The 20,615-nt window shown below is 47.4% G+C and overlaps 1 protein-coding gene across 3 annotated transcripts in view; it reads left to right on the top strand.

Moving 5' to 3' along the window:
- Positions 1–10,247, top strand: part of LOC147095685 (uncharacterized) — a 38,930-nt gene extending 28,683 nt beyond the window's left edge. For 2 of the 3 annotated variants that reach the window (XM_085974725.1, XM_085974727.1), the window contains 4 exons: positions 435–686; positions 1,822–1,913; positions 6,921–7,030; positions 9,124–10,247. In XM_085974725.1, the coding sequence (XP_085830851.1) occupies positions 435–686; positions 1,822–1,891 (322 nt within the window). In that variant the 3' untranslated portion in view covers positions 1,892–1,913; positions 6,921–7,030; positions 9,124–10,247. The remainder of the gene's footprint in view (positions 1–434; positions 687–1,821; positions 1,914–6,920; positions 7,031–9,123) is intronic. The other variant, XM_085974726.1, reaches the window with a different exon arrangement.
- The last annotated feature ends 10,368 nt before the right edge of the window (positions 10,248–20,615 follow it).

Raw genomic sequence — 20,615 nt, 5'->3', positions numbered from 1 at the left:
ATGAGTACTGGTGAGGTGGAGATTTGTTGCAAGTCCACCTCGGGCCGAGTCTCGGCGCGCAGCTCAAGAGTGGCACAGTTCTCATCATCTGTCATCACCTGAAGCTGCTGTCTTGCCAACTAGTCCCACTCCCCTGCTCTTTCCCCAGAGCCCTGCAATTTGTTTCCCTGTCCAGTATATATGCAATTTTCTTTTGAAAGTAACGATTGAATCTGCTTCCTTTGGCAGTGCGTTCCAGATCGCAGCAACTCGCTATGTTTATATAAAAAAATAATAAAAAAAATTTCCTCATCTCCCCTCTGATTCTTTTGCCAATTATCTTAAATCAGTGTCCTCTGCTTACCAACCCTCCTGTCAGTGGAATGAGTTTCTTCTTATTTACTCAATCAAAACTCTGAAACGGTACTCTTTCTTCCACCCCCCCCATCTGTTAGTGATATCAGCATTGAAGAAGATTGCTTGGTCGGCACGGCCTTGGTATCTGAGAGCGAGACTGAGGGGCTGGAGACGGCGACGAGCAGGAGAAAGCGACCGGCTCTGCCAGACAATGAAACCAAGGGCAGGAACCCCAGGTGGGATCGGCCTGGGACACTGGACATCGGAGAGGAGATCGAGCGTTGGAACTTCCTGAAGGATCACCTGAAGCTGAAGAGTGATGAAGAGATGGCCAGAGCACTGCTGGACTTGTAAGAACCCCCTAACCTTTCTTTGAAAAAAAACTATCCTTTCTTCAAGTTCTGTCACGGGATAACAGTTTATGAAGGGAAGGGTGGGTGCAGTGACTAGTTTGTACTCCAGCTGTGGCTCAGTGGGTAGCACTCTCACCTCTGAGTCAGAAAGTTGTGGGTTCGAGTCCCACTCCAGGGACTTGAGTACCAAGGCTGACACTCCAGTGCAGTGCTGAGGGAGTCCTGCACTGTCGGAGGTGGCGTCTTTCGGATGAGACGTTAAACCGAGGCCCCGTCTGCCCCCTCAGGTGGACGTAGAAGATTCCACAGCCACTATTTGGAAGAAGAGCAGGGAAGTTAATATTTATCCCTCAATCAACATAACAAAAACAGATTATCTGGGTCATTATCACATTGCTGTTTGTGGGTGCTTGCTGTGCGCAAATTGCCTGCCGCGTTTCCCACATTACAACAGTGACTACACTTCAAAAAAGTACTTCATTGGCTGTAAAGTGCTTTGGGACGTCTGGTGGTCGTGAAAGGTGCTATCTAAATGCAAGTCTCTCTTTTCTTTCTCCACTTACCGTCAGTCCTTCAGTGTAGGTTTTCATTGCAAGGCAGCGTATAATGATCTGTAGGCTTGGCCCGTGCACTCTGGAATTCCATGCATAAACTCCTACACCTTCCCACCTCCCTCTCCTCCTGTGAGACCCTCAATGACCAAGCTTTTGGTCACCCTTCCTAATATCTCCTCCTTTGGATTGCCTTCCATTTATTTTTGATAGAGTCTCTGTGAAACATTGTGGGGTATTTTTCTGCCTTTAAGGTGCTATATAAATGCATGTTCAGATCAAAAATGTTCCTTTTTTTTAAGCTCCCGAAATAGTTTTGTTAGTGCTGCATTATCAGAGATGCTGTCTTTCAGGTGAAATGTTTAAAAACATAAAGCCTAGGTGTTTCAAGATGGGAGGGGTGGGGGGTGCGCGACGGGCGAGGGGGTGCGGCGTGTGACGGGCGGCCGATCCGCTAATGCCCGTTTTGCGCCCAGGCGATGTTGAATTTTTACCCCCCCATTGTGCTTGGTAAGGGGCTTTGTTTTGAAAGGAAAGACGGTGAAGCGATTGATCCTGTTTGCTGCTTTGCGACTTTCCAGGTACACGGAGACGCACGCCATTCCGTCCAGCCCGCTGACCCCGCTCCCTGCGTTTGCGAAGAAGGTGTGAGGGGGCTGCACGCTGCAGTAAGGTCGGTTACAGCGACACGGTCACGTCTCCGTGCTATTAACTCCTTCCCTTCCAGGTGTCCCCGGGGTCCGGCGGGATTCACTGTGCCGATCTGCTGCCGATAGAATGGCCCAGCAGCCGCTGACTGGGTTTTCTTCTCCATCCCATGTTCAACGGAAAGGGTTTTCCCCTAAATGGTCCCGAAGTTCCGTGGAGTGGGGGAGGGGGCGTCAAGTGAAGCTTTTGAGACCGAGATTGATAGATTTTCATTGGGTAAGAGTATCAAGGGATCTGGGTCAACGGCAGTTAAATGCAAATCAGCCATGATCTCATTAAATGGCGGAACAGGTGGGAGGGGCTGAATGGTCTCCCCCTGTGCAACTGGCCTGTGTGAGACCAGCCCCTCGATTTGTTTTATCATTCTGACATACCTTCCTACAGAGATTCACCTGGCACCCAAGGCCTCATAGAAACATAGAAGATAGGAGCAGGAGTAGGCCATTCGGCCCCCTCAAGCCTGCTCCACCATTCAATGGGATCACGGCTGATCATCCAAATTCAGTACACTGTCCCTGCTATCTCCCCATATCCCTTGATCCCCTTAGCCTTAAGAAATATATCCAACTCCTTCTTGAATATATTTAATGAATTGGCCTCAACTGTCTTCTGTGGTAGAGAATTCCACAGGTTCCCCACTCTCTGGGTGAAGAAATTCCTCCTCATCTCAGCCCTAAATGGCTTACCCCTTATCTTTAGACTGTGACCCCTTGTTCTGGACTCCCCTGCCATTGGGAACATCCTTCCTGCATCTAGTCTGTCTAGTCCTGTTAGAATTTTATAAGTTTCAATGAGATCCCCTCTCATTCTTCTAAACTCTAGCGGATATAAGCCTAATCGACCCAATCTCTCTCCATACGTCATTCCTGCCATCCCAGGTATCAGTCTGGTGAATCTTCGCTGCACTCCCTCCATGGCAAGAACATCCTTCCTCAGATAAGACGACCAAAACTGCACACAATACTCAAGGTGTGGTCTCACCAAGGCCCTGTACAACTGCAGCAAGACATCCTTGCTCCTGTACTCGAAACCTCTCGCTATGAAGGCCAACATACCATTTGCCTTCTTAACCGCCTGCTGCACCTACATGCTTACCTTCAGCGACTGGTGCACAAGGACACCCAGGTCTCATTGCACTTCCCCTTCTCCCAATCTATTGCCGTTCAGATAATCTGCCTTCCTGTTTTTGCCACCAAAGTGGATAACCTCGCATTTATCCACATTATACTGCATCTGCCCAATCGCCCAACCTGTCCAAATCATACTGGAGTTTATCTGCATCCTCCACACAGCACACACGCCCACCCAGCTTTGTGTCGTCTGCAAACTTGGAGATATTACATCTAGTGCCCTCGTCTAGATCATCAATATATATTGTGAATAACTGGGGTCCTAACACCGATCCCTGCGGTACCCCACTAGTCACTGCCTTCCACTCGGAAAAAGACCCGTTTATTCCAACTCTTTGCTTCCTGTCTGCCAACGAGTTTTCTAGCCAAGTCAGTACCTTGCCCCCAATCCCATGTGCTTTAAATTTGCACACTAGTCTCTTATGCGGGACCTTATCGAAAGCCTTCTGAAAGTCTAAATACACCACATCCACTGGTTCTCCCTTATCTATTCTACCAGTTCCATCCTCAAAAAATTCCAGTAGATTAGTCAAGCATGATTTACCCTTTGTAAATCCATGTTGACTTTGTCCGATCCTGTCACTGTTTTCCAAGTGCTCTGCTATTACATCTTTTATAATGGACTCTAGCATTTTCCCCACTACCGATGTCAGGCTTACCGGTCTATAATTCCCCGTTTTTTCTCTACCACCTTTTTTAAATAGTGGGGTTACATTAGCTACCCTCCAATCCATGGGAACTGTTCGAGTCTATAGAATTTTGGAAGATGACCAGCAATGCATCTACTATTTCTAGGGCCACTTCCTTAAGTACCCTAGATTAACAGGCCCTAGGGATTTATCGGCCTTCAATCCCGTCAATTTCCCTAACACCATTTCCCTACAAATACTGATTTCATTCGGTTCCTCCCTCTCATTAGACCCTATGTTCCCCGACATCTCTGGGAATTTATTTGTGTCCTCCTTTGTGAAGACAGAACCAAAGTATGTATTTATTGGTCTGCCATGTCTTTGTTCCCCATTATAAATTCTCCTGATTGTGACTGCAAGGGACCCACACTGGACTTTACCAATCTTTTTCTCTTCACATATCTATAGATAGAAGCTTTTACAGTCAGTTTTTATGTTCCCTGCAAGCTACTCTCATACTCTATTTTCCCCCTCTTAATTAATCCCTTTGTCCTCCTTTGCTGAATCCTAAACTGCTCCCAGTTCTCAGGTTTGCTGCTTTTTCTGGCCAATTTATATGTCCTCTCCTTGGATCTTATGCTATCCCTAATTTCCCTTGTTAGCCAATGTTGAGTCACCTTTTTTGTTTTATTTTTATGCCAAAAAGGGATGAACAAATTCTGTAGTTCATCCATGCGATCTTTAAATGTTTGCTATTGCCTATTCACCGTCAACCCTTTAAGTAACATTCCCCAATCCATCCTAGCCAACTCGCGCCTCATACTATTGTGATTTCCTTTATTTAAATTCAGTACCCAAGTCTCTGAATCAAGTACTTCACTCTCCATCTTAATGAAGAATTCTATCATATTATGATCGCTCCTCCCCAAGGGGCCTCGCACAACAAGATTGCTAATTAATCCTTTCTCATTACATAATACCCAGTCTAAGATGGCCTGATCTCTAGTTGGTTCCTCGACATATTGGTCCAGGAAACCATCCTGTATACACTCTAGGAATTCCTCTTCCACAGTATTGTTACTAATTTGGTTAGACCAATCTATATGTAGATTAAAGTCACCCATGATAACTGCTGTGCCCTTATTGCACGCATCTCTAATTTCCCGTTTAATGCCATCCCCAACCTCAGCATTACTGTTTGGGGGTCTGTATACAACTCCCACTAATGTTTTCTGCCCCATGGTATTTCTCAGCTCTACCCATACAGATTCCATCATCAGAGCTAATATCCTTCCTTACCATTGTGTTCATCTCCTCTTTAACCAGCAATGCTACCCCACCACCTTTTCCTTTTTGCCTGTCCTTCCTGACTATTGAATACCCCTGGATGTTGAATTCCCAGCCTTGGTCACCCTGGAGCCATGTCTCCGTAATCCCAATGATATCATATCCGTTTACATCTATTTGCGCAGCTAATTCATCCACCTTATTACGAATGCTCCTCGCATTAAGACACAAAGCCTTCAGGCTTGTTTTTTTAACACTCTTAGACCTTTTAGAATTATTGCTTACTGCGGCCATGTTTGATTTACACCTTTGATTTCTCTGACTTCCACTTTTGCTATTCTCCTTCCTGTCTTTTGCTTCTACCCTTGCTTCCCTTTCCCCTGTCTCCCTGCACAGGTTCCTAACCCCCTGCCATTTTAGTTTTAATCCTCCCCAACGGCACTCGCAAACACTCCCCCTAGGACATCGGTCCTGGTCCTGCCCAAGTGCAAACCGTCCAGTTTGTACTGGTCCCACCTACCCCAGAACCGGTTCCAATGTCCCAGGAGTTTGAATCCCTCCCCCTTGCACCATTATTCTAGCCAGATATTCATCTGAAATAGCCTTCTATTTCTACTCTGATTAGCACGTGGCACTGGTAGCAATCCTGAGATTACTTCCTTTGAGGGTCCTATTTTTTAATTTACCTCCTAACTCCTTATATTCAGCTTTTAGGACCTCATCCCGTTTTTTACCTATATCGTTGGTACTTCTGTGCACCACGACAACTGGCTGTTCACCCTCCCCCTCCAGAATGCCCTGCAGCCGCTCTGAGACATCCTTGACCCTTGCACCAGGGAGGCAACATACCATCCTGGAGTCTCGTTTGCGGCCGCAGAAACGCCTGTCTATTCCCCTTACAATAGAATCCCCTATCACTATAGCTCTCCCGCTCTTTTTCCTCCCATCCCGTGCAGCAGAACCACCCACGGTGCCAGGAAGTTGGTTGCTGCTGCCTTCCCCCGATAAGCCATCCTCCCCAACAATATCCAAAGCGGTATATCTGTTTGAGAGGGGGATGGCCACATGGGACCCCTGCACTACCTGCCTGCGCCTACTACTCTGCCTGGCGGTCACCCATTCCCTTCCTGCCTGTGTAGCCTTTAACTGCGATGTGACCAACTGATTAAACGTGATATCGACGACGTCCTCAGCATCGCAAATGCTCCAGTATGTATCCATTCGCAGCTCCAGTGCCGCAATGCTGCGGTCTGCCAGTAGCTGCAGCTGGATGCACTTCCTGCACACATGGTCGTCAGGGACACAGGAAGTGTCCCTGATTTCCCACATAGTGCAGGAGGAGCATGCCACGGGGCCGAGCTATCCTGCCATGACTTACCCATTAATTAATTTAAATTAAATCAATACCACCAATTATACTACAATTAAATGATATACTCAAGGGCCCTTGTTTACTACCGCTCCCCGCTACGCAACAGAGACCGTAGAAACTATAACCACAAAATTAAGACCTTCTAAACTTTATAAACTATGAACCTTAACTGTCAAACTATAGAGTAGTATATAAGTACTCACCTGATCAGCTGCTCCCTCCTGGCCGCGTCATGTTTTGAATCGTGACGTGGCTCTGGAACGCTGCCGCCGGTCTGCGAGATTGGTAAAAAGCTCGCGAAAGTGAGTTTAAATACTCACTGAACCTCCGCTCTCACCGCTCCCGACAATGGCCTGTGGAAAAAAAGGCCCGCGAAAGTGACTTTAAATATTCACTGAACTTTCGCTCTCACCGCTCCCGAGAACGGCCATAATCTGGGAGCTCGGCACGTGGGGAAAGTGCCAAGTGCAGACTATTAGAAGTATGTTTTTTTCCCCTCTTGTTTTAATGTTTCTGAGCTAGTACAAATGTGCTTTTTCTTTCTGTTTGAGCAGCAAGGTGTTTCCAGCTGTGAATCTTTAGCACCGTTGGTGGCAGTGGACCGGGAGCTGTCTGCATTGTGGCCCAGGATCGAGTCGGAAACTGGCAGCTCGCACTCAGGCAGGTACTGCTGGTATAAAGGGAACCTGGTGCGTGTCAGCGAGCCCCCTGCACAAGCTCTTCTCAATCTTCATTCTTTTGTTAAATCTGTGCAGTTGAGTCTAAACACAAGTTCTGATACGTCGTACCTATCACTGGGAAGCACTTCCCACTCCCTCCTCTTGCCCATAATCCCAGTGAACCAAACCATTTCCCGATCACGAAAGCAAAATACTGCGGATGTTGGAAATCTGATATAAAAACAGAAAATGCTGGAAATACTCAGCAGGTCAGGCAGCATCCGAGTTAACGTTTCAGGTCGATGACCCTTCGTCAGAACTGGAAAAAGCTGGAGATGGAGCAGGTTTTTAAGCAAGTGTAGGGGCAGGGAGAGGGGGGAGGGGAGGAAAGAACAAAAGGGAAGGTCTGTGATAGGATGGAAGGCAGGAGAGATTAAGAGACAAAAGGGATGATGGTGCGAGGCAAAAGGAGATGGTAATGGGACAAGTTAAGAAACAAAAGATGGCTCTAGATGAGGTGTAAATGGCGATGGCAGAATGAAAGACAGCTGCCATGTGAGAAAGAGAAAAAAAATGGGAAAAAAAGATAGGGGCTGAGGTCATGGTCTGAAATTGTTGAACTCGATGTTGAGTCCAGAAGGCTGTAAAGTGCTAAATCGAAAGATGAGGTGCTGTTCCTCGAGTTTACGTTGAGCTTCATTGGAGCAGTGTACTCACTCATTGGAACAGTGATCACTCCTGCCAGCCATCAGTGGTGGGCCAATAGCAATCCAGTCACTTCCTGTCCTACGCTACAACAACTTTCATTTACGTCGCGCCTTTAACGTTGTAAAAATGACCCAAGGCGATTCGCAGACAAAAGTTTGACACCAAGCCATATAAAGAGATGTTGGGACAGGTGACCAAAAGTAAGGTCAAAGAGGTTGGTTTTAGGGAGCGACTTAAAGGAGGAGAGAGGCCGAGAGGTTTAGGGAGGGAATTCCAGTGCTTGGCCGTGACGGCTGAAGGCACGGCCGCCAGTGGTGGAGCGATGAAAATCGGGGATGCGCAAGAGGCCAGAATTGGAGGAGCGCAGATATGTTGGATGTTTGTAAGGGCTGGAGGAGGTTACAGAAATAGGGTGGGGCGAGGCTGTGGAGGGATTTGAAACACGTGAATGAGCATTTTGAAATCGAGGCATTGGTGGACTGGGAACCAATGCGGGTCAGTGAGCACGGGGGGTGATGGGTGAACGGGACTCGGTGCATGTTAGGATACAGGTAGCAGAGTTCTGGATGAGCTTGGATTTATGGAAGATGGGAGGCCGGCCAGGAGAACGTTGGAATAGTCGAGGCTGGAGGTAACACGGGCATGAATGAGGTTTTCAGGAACTGAGGCAGGAGTTGCAGACAGGAGATGTTCCGGAGGTGGAAGTAGGTGGTCTTGGTGATGGAGAGGCTATGGGGGTCGGAAGCTCAGCTCGGGGTCAAATAGGACGCCAAGGTTGCGAACAGCCTGGTTCAGCCTCGGACAAGTGGCCAGGGAGAGGGATGGAGTCGGTGGCGAGGGAACGGAGAACGTGGCGGGGACCAATAACGATGGCTTTAGTCTACGAAATATTTAATCTGAGGAATGTTCTCCTTATCTTGGACAAGGAGCATGACAAATCAGAGGCAGCGGAGGGGGTGCCATGGGATGGATAACCGTGGCATTACCCTCCCCTTTAACACTGTGCTGGCATTGGATTTTTCTTTATTATTTGTTCATGGGATGTGGGCATTGCTGGCAAGGCCAGCATTTATTGCCATTCCTAATTGTGCTCGAGAAGGTGGTGGTGAGCCGCCTTCTTGAACTGCTGCAGTCCGTGTGGTGAAGGTGCTCCACACCCGGTGCCTTCTCCTTTAACAATGTACTCCCATTGGATGAATACTCGATGACGGTGGCATTACCCTCCCCTTTACTACTGTGCCCTCATTGGATGAATTCCTGATGCCTTCCCCTTCAACACTGTGCCCCCATTGGATGAATACCCAGTGCCTTCCCCTTTAACCCTCTGCTGTCATAAAGGTGATTGTGGTGGCTGATGTTTGCTAATTCCCCTTTGCCCATTTTATTGCAGCATACCAGATGTGCGAGCCGAGCCCAAGCCTGCCCTGACCAGAGCACGTTCCCATTACCTTTGATCTCCTTCTGTCGGGTAGCTCGAGGGCGAGCCAAGTGCAGATGTGCTTCAGCAGCTTTGATCAAGATGTCATACAAGACAGTCGAATTATTTATTTTTATATATATGTGTGTGTGTGTATTGTACAGTATTTTTGTAGAGATTTTTCTATCGCAGAAACACAAAGTTTCTCCAGTTTTATGAACTGTTTGTTGCTGCTTTGATGCTGTGTGAAGTTTCAGTCACATGTCTACTGGGGTGCGGTCTCGCTGCCACAGGATGATCGCAATCGAAACTGGCTCGGCCAGTTTTAATATAAAAGGCTGTGGTAACTCATTTAAAATGGAGGGTGTTCCTTCTCTACATTTAAAATGGAGGGTGTTCCTTCTCTACATTTAAAATGGAGCGCCAGAGCTGGATCCCCTATGAGAATGCTGGAAGATTCTTTTGATTCAAGATTAATGGAGATGATGGTTTTCTTGGATCCCGAGATAATTGGGGGCAGTGTGTTTAAAATGCAAATGAAGATTGTACAGTGACGGCAACTGACAGCCCACCTAAGTTATGTAATTCTGTTTGTTTTAAAAAGGTCCATTTGAGCAATCAATCCCTGTAATACATGAAGACAATCTGTACTATTGTCACATCAAATGTTATTACAGTATTTAAATCCAGCCCCGTCTGCAACCCTAACATCCAAAGGGAAAATGAGCCCATAAAGCACGTCTGCAAGGCCAGATGTAAAGTGCCTTTCTCATTCTGAGGGGTGTCAGAAGAAGGTTTGTAATGAAACTAGGATTAGTTTTCTCTCTTCGGAATACAAAATGCTAAGATATCAAGCGAGGCACTTTAGTTATTTTCTAACTGTAAAGAATTTAATATGACATACAAACAAGACAGGTTTTTACGAGAAAGAAAGCTCATGCAATTTTTTTTTCTAGCAAGTACAACTCAAGGCAAAGGATTGATCAGATGCTTTGTCTTGGGGAGAAAACAAAGGTTCCTTTCCTACGGTGTCTTGATCTGTTGTCTTCTCAAGAAACCCTGTGTAGAACAAGCTATTTTATAAAATCCAAAATCTACTGCTTGGTTATCCAGCGTCAATGAATCTCTCCCATCAGTTTGCAACGCATTGCTTCCTTATCCCTGCAATTGTCTGTTTCTTCTCATCCATTATTCCAGGTATAATCTTAGGAAGGCTCATTTTTGTCTGGCTAACCACATACATTTCTTTCTCTCAGCATCCTGGACAATATCCAATTGTTAGGCAAGGGTATTAAGGGTTACAGCACCAAGGCGGGTAGGTGGAGTTAAGATACAGATCAGTCATGATCTAAGTGAATGGCGGAACAGGCTCGAGGGCCCTTAAATATATCATTTAGCTGTAAGGTAACTTCAATTCTGCGGTTTATATTTTCTAGGGTCTCTGTGGTGTAGCGGGGACTTCTGCCATACAAGCGCCCTAGAGTATATCTTTAATTGGTGGTATTGAATTAATTTAAATTAATTAAAGGGTAAGTCATGTCAGGACAGCCCAACCCCGTGTTATGCTCCACCTGCGCTATGTGGGAATTCAGGGACACTGCCGGTGTCCCTGACGACCATGTGTGCCGGAAATGTATCCAGCTGCAGCTTCTAGCAGACTGCATTGAGGCGCTGGAGCTGCAGATGGATGAGTTTTGGAGCATTCGCGATGCTGAGAGGGTCGTGGATAACACGTTTAGTGAGTTGGTCACACCGCAGGTAAGGGCTGCACAGGCAGAAGGGAAATGGGTGACCATCAGGTGGAGCAGTAGAAGCAGGCAGGTAGTGCAGGGGACCCCTGTGGCCATCCCCCTCTCAAACACGTATACCGATTTGGATACTGTTGAGGGGGATGACTTACCAGGGGAAGGCAGCAGCAGCCAACTTCCTGGCACCGGGGGTGCTTATGCTGCTCTGGAAGGGAGGAAAAAGTGGGAGAGCAATAGTGGTAGGGGATTCTAGCGTAAGGGGAACAGATAGGCGTTTCTGTGACCGTAGACGTGACTCCAGGATGGTTTGTTGCCTCCCTGGTGCCAGGGTCAAGGATGTCACTGAACGGCTGCAGGGCATTCTGAAGGGGGAGGGTGAACAGTCAGAGGTCGTGGTTCACATTGGGACCAACGACATGGGTAGGAAGAGGGATGAGGTCCTGCAACAAGAATTTAGGGAGCTAGGTAGCAGATTAAAGAGCAGGACCTCAAAGGTTGTAATCTCTGGACTACTACTGGTGCCACGTGCTAGTGAGTATAGGAATAGGAGGATAGAGCAGATGAATGCGTGGCTAAAGAGTTGGTGCAGGAGGGAGGGCTTTAGTTTCCTGGATCACTGGGTCTGCTTCTGGGGAAGTGGGACTTGTACAAGTCGGACGGGTTGCACCTGAACCAGAACGGGACAAATATCCTTGCGGGGAGGTTTGCTAGCACTGTTTGGGGGGGGGGGGGGGGGTTAAACTAATTTGGCAGGGGGATGGGATACAGAGTGGAGCTATAATAGGGGGTGATGTACAGCCAAATATAGAGGAAAAAACCAAGTCAGCTTGGAAGGCAGAGCAAATATGTAACTGCACAAGGGAGTAGGGCAAGGCTGGATGGCATTTATTTTAATGCAAGGAGTCTTGCGAATAAGGTGGATGAACTGAAGGTGTTGATGAACATATGGGAGTATGATATTGTTACTATCACGGAGACATGGTTGAGGGAGGGGCAAGACTGGCAGCTCAATATTCCAGGGTATAGAATCTTCAGGCGAGATGGGGGGGTGGGGGGTAAAAGAGGAGGGGGTGTCGCAATATTAATTGAGTCAATTACTGCTGTAAGGAGGGATGATATATTAACAGGTTCCTCTAATGAGGCCATATGGGTAGAACTTAAAAACAAAAAGGGGGCAAGCACTTTGCTGGGAGTGTACTATAGGCCCCCAAACAGTCAGGGGGAGATAGAGGAACAGATATGTAGGCAAATCTCAGAGAAATGTGCAAATAGGGTAATAATAGTGGGGGATTTCAACTTCCCCAATATTAACTGGGATAGTCAGACTGTGAAAGGCTTAGAGGGTGCAGAATTCTTAAAGTGCATCCAGGAGAGCTTTTTGAGCCAGCATGTAGAAAGTCCTGCAAGAGAGGGGGCGGTACTGGACCTAATTCTAGGGAATGTGGCTGGGCAAGTGGTAGAAGTGTTAGTAGGTGAGCACTTTGGTGACAGTGACCATAATTTGGTGAGATTTAAGGTAGTCATGGAAAAGGACAGAGATGGACTGGAAATAAAGGTTCTAAATTGGGGGAAGGCCGGTTTTAATAATGATAAGGCAGGATCTGGCCAAAGTGGACTGGGATCAGCTACTTGTAGGAAATTCCACATCGGAGCAATGGGAGTCTTTCAGAAAGGAAATTGAGAGTACAATGTCAACATGTTCCCGTAAAGGTCAAGGGTGGGACCAACAAGCCCAGGGAACCTTGGATGTCGAGGGATATACGAGAATGGATTAGGAAAAAAAGGGGGGCTTTTGGCAGATACAAAGGACTAAAGACAGAGGAAGCCCTCGAGGAGTATAAAAAGTGCAGGGGGATACTTAAAAAAGAAATTAGGAGAGTGAGGAGGGGCCATGAAATAACACTGGCGAGCAAAATAAAGGAAAATCCGAAGGTGTTTTATAAGTATATTAAGGGCAAGAGGATAACTAGAGAAAGAGTAGGGCCCATTAGGGATCAAAGTGGTAATCTGTGTGTGGAGCCAGAAGATGTAGGTGGGGTTTTAAATGAATTTTTTGCATCTGTGTTCACTATGGAGAAGGACGATGTAGACATAGAAATCGGGCAGGGGGACTGTGATATACTTGAACATATTAGCATCGAGAGGGAGGAGGTACAAGCGGTTTTAGCAGGCTTAAAAGTGGATAAATCCCCAGGCCCGGACGAGATAGATCCCAGGCTGCTGTGTGAGGCAAAGGAGGAGATTGCAGGGACTCTTGACACAAATTTTCAGAACACCTCTGGCCACAAGGTATGTGCCAGAGGACTGGAGAACAGCTAACGTAGTACCATTATTCAAGAAGGGTAGTAGGGATAAACCAGGGAATTACAGGCCAGTGAGCCTAACATCAGTGGTAGGGAATTTATTGGAAAAAATTCTGAGGGACAGAATTAGTCTCCACTTGGAGAGGCAAGGATTAATCAGGGATAGTCAGCATAGCTTTGTCAAGGGAAGATCATGTCTGACCAATTTGATTGAATTTTTCGAGGGGTGACTAGGTGTGTGGATGAGGGTAGTGCAGTGGATGTGATATACGTGGATTTCAGTAAGGCTTTCGATAAAGTCCCGCATAGGAGACTGGTCAAGAAGGTAAGAGCCCGGCCCTGCTCGGCTGATTTGGAATTCCTCATGGTAAGGTGTAGACCCTTCTACTTGCCTCGGGAATTCATGGCTGTTATCATCACTGCGGTCTACATCCCACCACACGCTAATGCCAAACTAGCACTGAAGGACCTCTACAGGGCAATCAGCAAACAACAAACTGCGCACCCAGACGGAGCTTCAGGATTGCTTCGAACGCACTGATTGGGGCATATTTGCCCATAATGACATCGAGGAATACGCATCCACAGTGCTATTCTACATTAACAGTTGCGTCGAGGTCGTCACGACCCATAAAAATATCAGGACATACCCCAACCAGAAACCCTGGATGAACGGAGAGGTCCGCTCGCTGTTGAAAGCACGTGACGCAGCATTTAAATCTGGCGACGTGCCGGCTTACAGTGCAGCTAGGACCAACCTAAAAAAGGGTATCAGGACTGCCAAAAGGAAACAGACACTGTGGATAGAGGATCATTTCCACAACAACTCGGACCCCCGGTGCATGTGGCAAGGCATCCAGTCCATCACTGACTACAAGGGCAAAAACACCAGCCCCCGGTTAGCGATGCCTCCCTTCCGGAGGAGCTTAACAACTTCTACACTCGCTTCGACAGGGACAACAGGGAGCCGGCTACCAAAGCCTTGCCACCCCCGGAAGACCAGGTGCTCACTCTGTCAACCTCCGACGTAAGGGGTGTTCTACGCGGAGTGAACACACGAAAGACTGCTGGACCGGATAGCATCCCTGGACGGGTACTCAAGGAACTTGCTGATCAGCTGGCTGATGTCTTCACCGCCATCTTCAATCTGTCATTGGCCCAGGCAGTAGTCCCTACATGGTTCAAGACTGCTACCATTATTCCTGTGCCAAAACAAACGGCTGTGACATGCCTGAATGACTATCGACCTGTCGCACTCACACCCATCATAATGAAGTGTTTCGAGAGACTGGTCCTGGCTCACATCAAAGCCAGTGTTCCCGCCTCTCTTGACCAACACCAGTTTGCCTATCGTGCAAACAGATCAACGGAGGATGCAATCACAACTGAACTACACTCGGCACTGAATCACTTAGATGGTAAAGAGACCTACATTAGAATGCTGTTCATAGACTACAGCTCAGCATTCAACACTATCGTCCCCAACAAGCTGGCCACCAAACTCCAAACTCTTGGCCTGAACACTTCCCTCTGCAACTGGACCCTGGACTTCCGAACAAACAGACCCCAGTCTGTCAAATTAGGTAACCACACCTCCCCCCCCCGACCCTGAACACGGGGGCCCCACAAGGATGTGTGCTGAGCCCCCTCCTCTACTCCCTCTTCACCCACGACTGTGTGGCTGTTCATGGTTCCAACACCTTCATCAAGTTTGCGGATGACACCACGGTAGTAGGCCAGATCACCAACAACGATGAGTCAGCCTACAGGGAGGAGGTCCAGCATGTCGTGAAGTGGTGCGCCGATAACAACCTGGCCCTTAACATCAAGAAAACCAAAGAAATCATTGTGGACTTCAGGAAGTCTAAAGGCGGAAGTCACACCCCCATCCACATCAATGGGGCTGTGGTGGAAAGGGTGGACAGCTTTAAGTTCCTCGGAGTCCACATCACGGGAGACCTCTCCTGGTCCCTCAATACCTCCTCTCTGGTGAAGAAGGCCCAGCAGCGCCTATATTTCCTAAGGAGGCTGAAGGGATGTAACCTGTCACCCCTGATCCTCTCTAACTTTTACCACTGCACAATAGAGAGCATCCTGACAAACTGTATCACAGTATGGTATGGCAGCTGTAGCTACTATGACCGGAAAGCCCTGCAGCGGGTAGTCAAAACTGCCCAACGCATTACCGGCACCCGGCTACCGACCATAGAGCACATATACCAGAAATGCTGTTTACGGAGGTCACGGTCCATCATCAAAGACCCTACCCACCCCAGCCACAGCCTGTTCGCCCTCCTGCCATCTGGGAGACGCTACAGATGCATTCGCACCCGTACGACCAGATTTAGGAACAGCTTCTTTCCCAGGGCTGTCATCCTACTGAACTCCACAAATAAACTCTAAAGCCTGCACATCTGCCAATGCACTTTATTATGGTTATGTTTATGCTAATGTATTACAAGCCAAATGTATGTTGAATGTTTAAATGTCTTAATCTAAATGTACACTCTCGGGAGCCGCAAGCCTACATTTCGTTGTACTGCACTTGTGCACTAACAATGACAATAAAAGTTGATTTGATTTGATTTGATGGGATCCAGGGTGCCTTGGCACATTGGATTCAAAACTGGCTTAGTGGCAGAAGGCAGAGGGTAATGGTCGAAGGTTGTTTTTGTGACTGGAAGCCTGTGTCCAGTGGGGTACCGCAGGGATCGGTGCTGGGTCCCTTGCTGTTTGTGGTCTACATTAATGATTTGGATGTGAATGTAAAAGGTATGATCAGTAAGTTCGCAGATGACATGAAAATTGGAGGGGTGGTAAATAGCGAGGAGAGTAGCCTCAGTCTGCAGGACGATATAGATGGGTTGGTCAGATGGGCGGAACAGTGGCAAATGGAATTTAACCCTGAACAGTGTGAGGTGATGCATTTTGGAGGGACTAACAAGGCAAGGGAATACACAATGAATGGTAAGACCCTAGGAAAGACAGAGGATCAGAGGGACCTTGGTGTGCATGTACATAGATCCCTGAAGGCAGCAGAACAGGTGGATAAGGTGGTTAAAAAGGCATATGGGATACTTGCCTTCATTAGCCGAGGCATAGAATATAAGAGCAGGGAGGTTATGATGGAGCTGTACAAAACGCTGGTTAGGCCACAGCTGGAATACTGGGTGCAGTTCTGGTCGCCGCACTTTTGGAAGGATGTGATTGCTTTGGAGAGGATGCAGAGGAGATTCACCAGGATGTTACCTGGGCTGGAGCACTTCAGCTATGAAGAAAGACTGGATAGGCTGGGGTTGTTTTCCTTGGAGCAGAGAAGGCTGAGGGGGGACCTGATTGAGGTGTACAAAATTATGAGGGGCATAGATAGGGTAGATAGGAACTTTTCCCCTTAGTAGAGGGGTCAATAACAAGGGGGAATAGATTCAAGGTAAGGGGCAGGAGGTTTAGAGGGGATTTGAGGAAGAACTTTTTCACCCAGAGGGTGGTTGGAATCTAGAACTCACTGCCTGAAAGGGTGGTAGATGCAGGACCCCTCACAACATTCAAGAAGCATTTGGATGAGCACTTGAAATGCCATAGCATACAAGGCTACAGACCAAATGCTGGAAAATGGGATTAGATTAGACAGGGCTTGATGGCCGGTGCGGACGCGATGGGCCGAAGGGCCTCTTTCTGTGCTGTATGTCTCTGAGGGGCGGAACAGGCTCGAGGGGCTGAATGGCCTCCTGTTCCTATGTTCTGATTCTGGCTGCTGCAAATGATTGCCGGTAAGCCGTGTTTTCCTGGGTCTGTTTTCCAAGTGTGAAAGGCTGGTTACGGCAAAAAAGCTTTTGAATTTGTTCCTGAGAAGCGACTGAGACAAGCTCTCGTTCCCTTGCAAGAGAAACTTTTAAAAAAGGAGAAACAAACTGAGGGAGCAGCGGCAGGAGAAGGCATCAGTACTCCAGGGCAATGTGTCTGCAGAGCTCCCAAACATTCATACAGATCACACAGCAGGCACAATAAACCCACTGGGTGGAGCTGGGGGTCAGTGGCATGGTTTGAACCTGACGGTGGGTCACGATTCGAGCTATGGTTTACACAGCTGGACAGACGTTGGGAAGGGCAGACAAGATGAAGCTGGGGTTGAGCTGGAGACTCCAGGAGCTGAGAACGACAGTAGGACAGATCAGGAGACTCCAGAATGATGGTCGGATAAAGCGAGTGAAGCCAAAGTGAACATGGTGGGTTCCCAGTGCTTGTTCTCAAGACACTAGCACCACAATGCTTCTACCCATCGTGTATGTGCAGACTGAGAGGAGGAGAAGACTTGGAATGCGGGCCAGCATCATTTCCTGCTCCCAGCTGTGAGTATTTCAGAGAGAATAGACCGCCAGCATTGAACAAATCCAATTATGTGTTTTAACCCTCACCTTTCTCAGTGGACAGTCTCCCTCAGTGTATTGTGGCCTCTCCTACTATGTAAACTCTTTAACGCACAGCAGGTGTTAGAGTAAAGCTCTCGCTACACTGTCCCATCAAACATTCCTAGGGCAGGTACAGCACGGGTTAGATACAGAGTAAAACTCTCTCTACACTGTCCCATCAAACACTCCCAGGGCAGATACTGCACGGGTTAGATACAGAGTAAAGCTCCCTCTACACTGTCCCATCAAACAGTCCCAAGGCAGGGATAGCCTGGGATAGATACAACAGCAACAACTCCTGTTGTATCTATGCTTTAATACGTTCAATCAAGCATGTAGATACGTCGAATTAAATCAGAGTCAGGCAGACAGGCTTCTAACTGTGATCTTTACTTTATTGGTAAAATGGCCGACTGCAGCTTTCCCGGGTAATTCCCATAATGCAATGCACATTACATTACCGTATTAACTGGTGTTAAACTCGCACATTACATTACCGTATTGACTAGTGTCAAACTCGCAATCAATACACGACATCCCCCTTTTCCTTGGAAACAAACTTGCAGTTTACAAATAGTTACTTACAATAACGCTGCATAACTTATTTGATTTATAAACTTTTTACAAACTTGTGTCTTACCACACAACTAAATAATTCCTAGGTTTAAACATTTAACATCACCCATGCAGTTCTCGCACAGTTTATGTTGTGACATAATCAGACAGTCTTTGGGGTTTTCTTTTAACCCTTTGAGGTCTGGCTGTATTGGGTATGTCTGACGTGTTGGTGTCAGTGGGTATTGCCTGTGTCACAGTGGTATGTGTGTCAGGGTCTACTATACTGTCCTCAGTGCCTTGTGTTTCCTCCTGCTCATGGAGTGTCTCCTTTGGTCCATTGGTTCTGTATTTCTTCACAAACGTAGTGTTTCTCGAGTAGCGTGCTCCTTCTGGAGATTCCACTACTACTTCACTCCCTGTTTTACTCAAAACTTTGTGGGGTGTGGCATTAAAAGGAGTGGTGAACTTGTCCACTTTGTCCTGCCGTACCAGCACCGTGTCGTCAACTTCCACCTCTGAGTATTGTGTTCTCCGCTGTTCATCTGCGTACAGTTTGGACTTGCCTTTTTGTTCTGCGTCCCGGTCACGTACTTCCATGTCTGCGCGCGACTCATTTTCCGTTTAGAGAGGAAAGCTGCCAGACGTCACAAAGAGCAGCTCTGCCGGGCTCTTTCCTGTCGTGGCATGGTCAATGCTCCTGTACACAGTCACATATTTCCTATATTCACGTTTCCAATCTAATCCTTCTGACTGAGCAATTCCGATTCTCTTCATCAGCGATGCATTCTGGTGCTCGACTTCTCCGTTAGCCTGAGCCCATTTTGCTGTTGTTTTCAGGTGTTTGATCCCGTTGTTTTCACAGTATTCTTTGAATAATTCAGATCTGAACTGGGGACCATTATCAGATTTGCAGGTGATTGGCAAACCATGATGGCTGAAGATTGACTCTAAACTATCAATAACCTTCTCTGTTGTTGTGGAGGTCATGATGTCGTATTCATAGTAGCGACTATAATAATCAACTACCACAAGAATGGAGTGGTTGGATGGCAAGGGTCCCAGTAAGTCTATAGCTACATCCTGCCAGGGGCCCTCCGGTAATGGTATTGGTCTCAACGGTTCAGGTGGGTCGGGTCTGGCTACTATCTGACAGCCATGGCATGCTTTACAGTGTTTTCCAGCTGCCTTGTCCATGCCAGGCCACCAAACCTTGGTTCTGAGATGTTGCTTTGTTCCAACTATTTCCAAGTGTCCTTCATGTGCTAACACCAGGGCTCATGCGTGTAACACTGTGGGTAGCACGATGCGTGTTCCCCGAAGAACTAGGTACCCCACTACGCACAGCTCATTTGCAATTGCTGCATAAGCTTTACAGTTCTCAAAACGTCCGTTTGTGATTGCCTTCCGTACCTCAATCAGCTCTGGGTCGGTAGCAGAGGCTTCCTCCACCTCTCTAGTAGTGAGTGCTTTTGGTGTCGCACTCACAGCTACAAATCTCACATATTCATCTGAGCCGTGAGAATGTCTCTCCTGTTTTGCTGTCTCCCCCAGCAATCGTGACAGTGGGTCTGCAATGTTTTGCTTGCCTGGAATGTGTACCACCTTAAAATCATACGGCTGTAATCTAAGTACCCATCTCTCTATATGGGCACAGGGTTTAGAGTGTGGGCTGTATATCACTTGTAATGGCTTATGGTCAGTTACCAAGTTAAATTTTCGGCCATACACATATGGATGCAGCCTCTCACAAGCCCATACAAGAGCTAAGGCCTCTCTGTTTGAGAGTATTTCCTCTCACAGTCTGTTAAACTACGACTTACATAGCATATTGGCACCTCTTGTCCTTGTTGGTCCTGAACTAGTACTGCGCCTAAACCTACAGGACTGGCATCTGCTATCGCCTTGGTTGGTGCGTCCTTATCAAAATATGCTAAAGTGCCGGCTCTGGCCAACTCTTCCTTGAGTGCACTGAATGACTGTCTCTGTTGTAATCCAAATTTAAATGGTGTGTCTTTTCTCGTCAGGCGTCGCAGTGGCTCTGATAGCGTTGCAAACTGCAGGATGAATCTGCTATTGTACTCAACGAGTCCCAAGAAACTCCTCACCTCTGTAACATTCTCTGGTTCCCGAGCTTCTGCCACCGCTCGCACTCTCTCTGCTGTTGGTCCGATGCCCTTTTCAGACAACAGGATTCCCATGAAAATCAATCGTTCCATGTTGAATTGGCACTTCTCTGAGTTTAGTGTCAATCCACTTTCCATTAGTCTGGTCATGACAGCGTGCAGGCGTCTGTCGTGCGTTTCCTGGTCGTGTGCATGCACGATAATGTCGTCTGAGATGTTTTCAACACCCTCTATTCCAGCTAAGGCAATAGCTATCTCGTGCTGATATTGCTCACTAGCTGAAGATACACCGAATATCAGCCTCTTGTACCTGTATACTCCGTT

The sequence above is a fragment of the Somniosus microcephalus genome, unplaced genomic scaffold, assembly GCF_052327205.1.
Source record: "Somniosus microcephalus isolate GS21.2 unplaced genomic scaffold, FLI_Smic_1.0 unresolved_chr1, whole genome shotgun sequence".
Lineage (NCBI taxonomy): Eukaryota > Metazoa > Chordata > Chondrichthyes > Squaliformes > Somniosidae > Somniosus > Somniosus microcephalus.
Note: the sequence above shows the minus strand (reverse complement) of the source record. Positions and strands in the feature narration are given on the sequence as shown.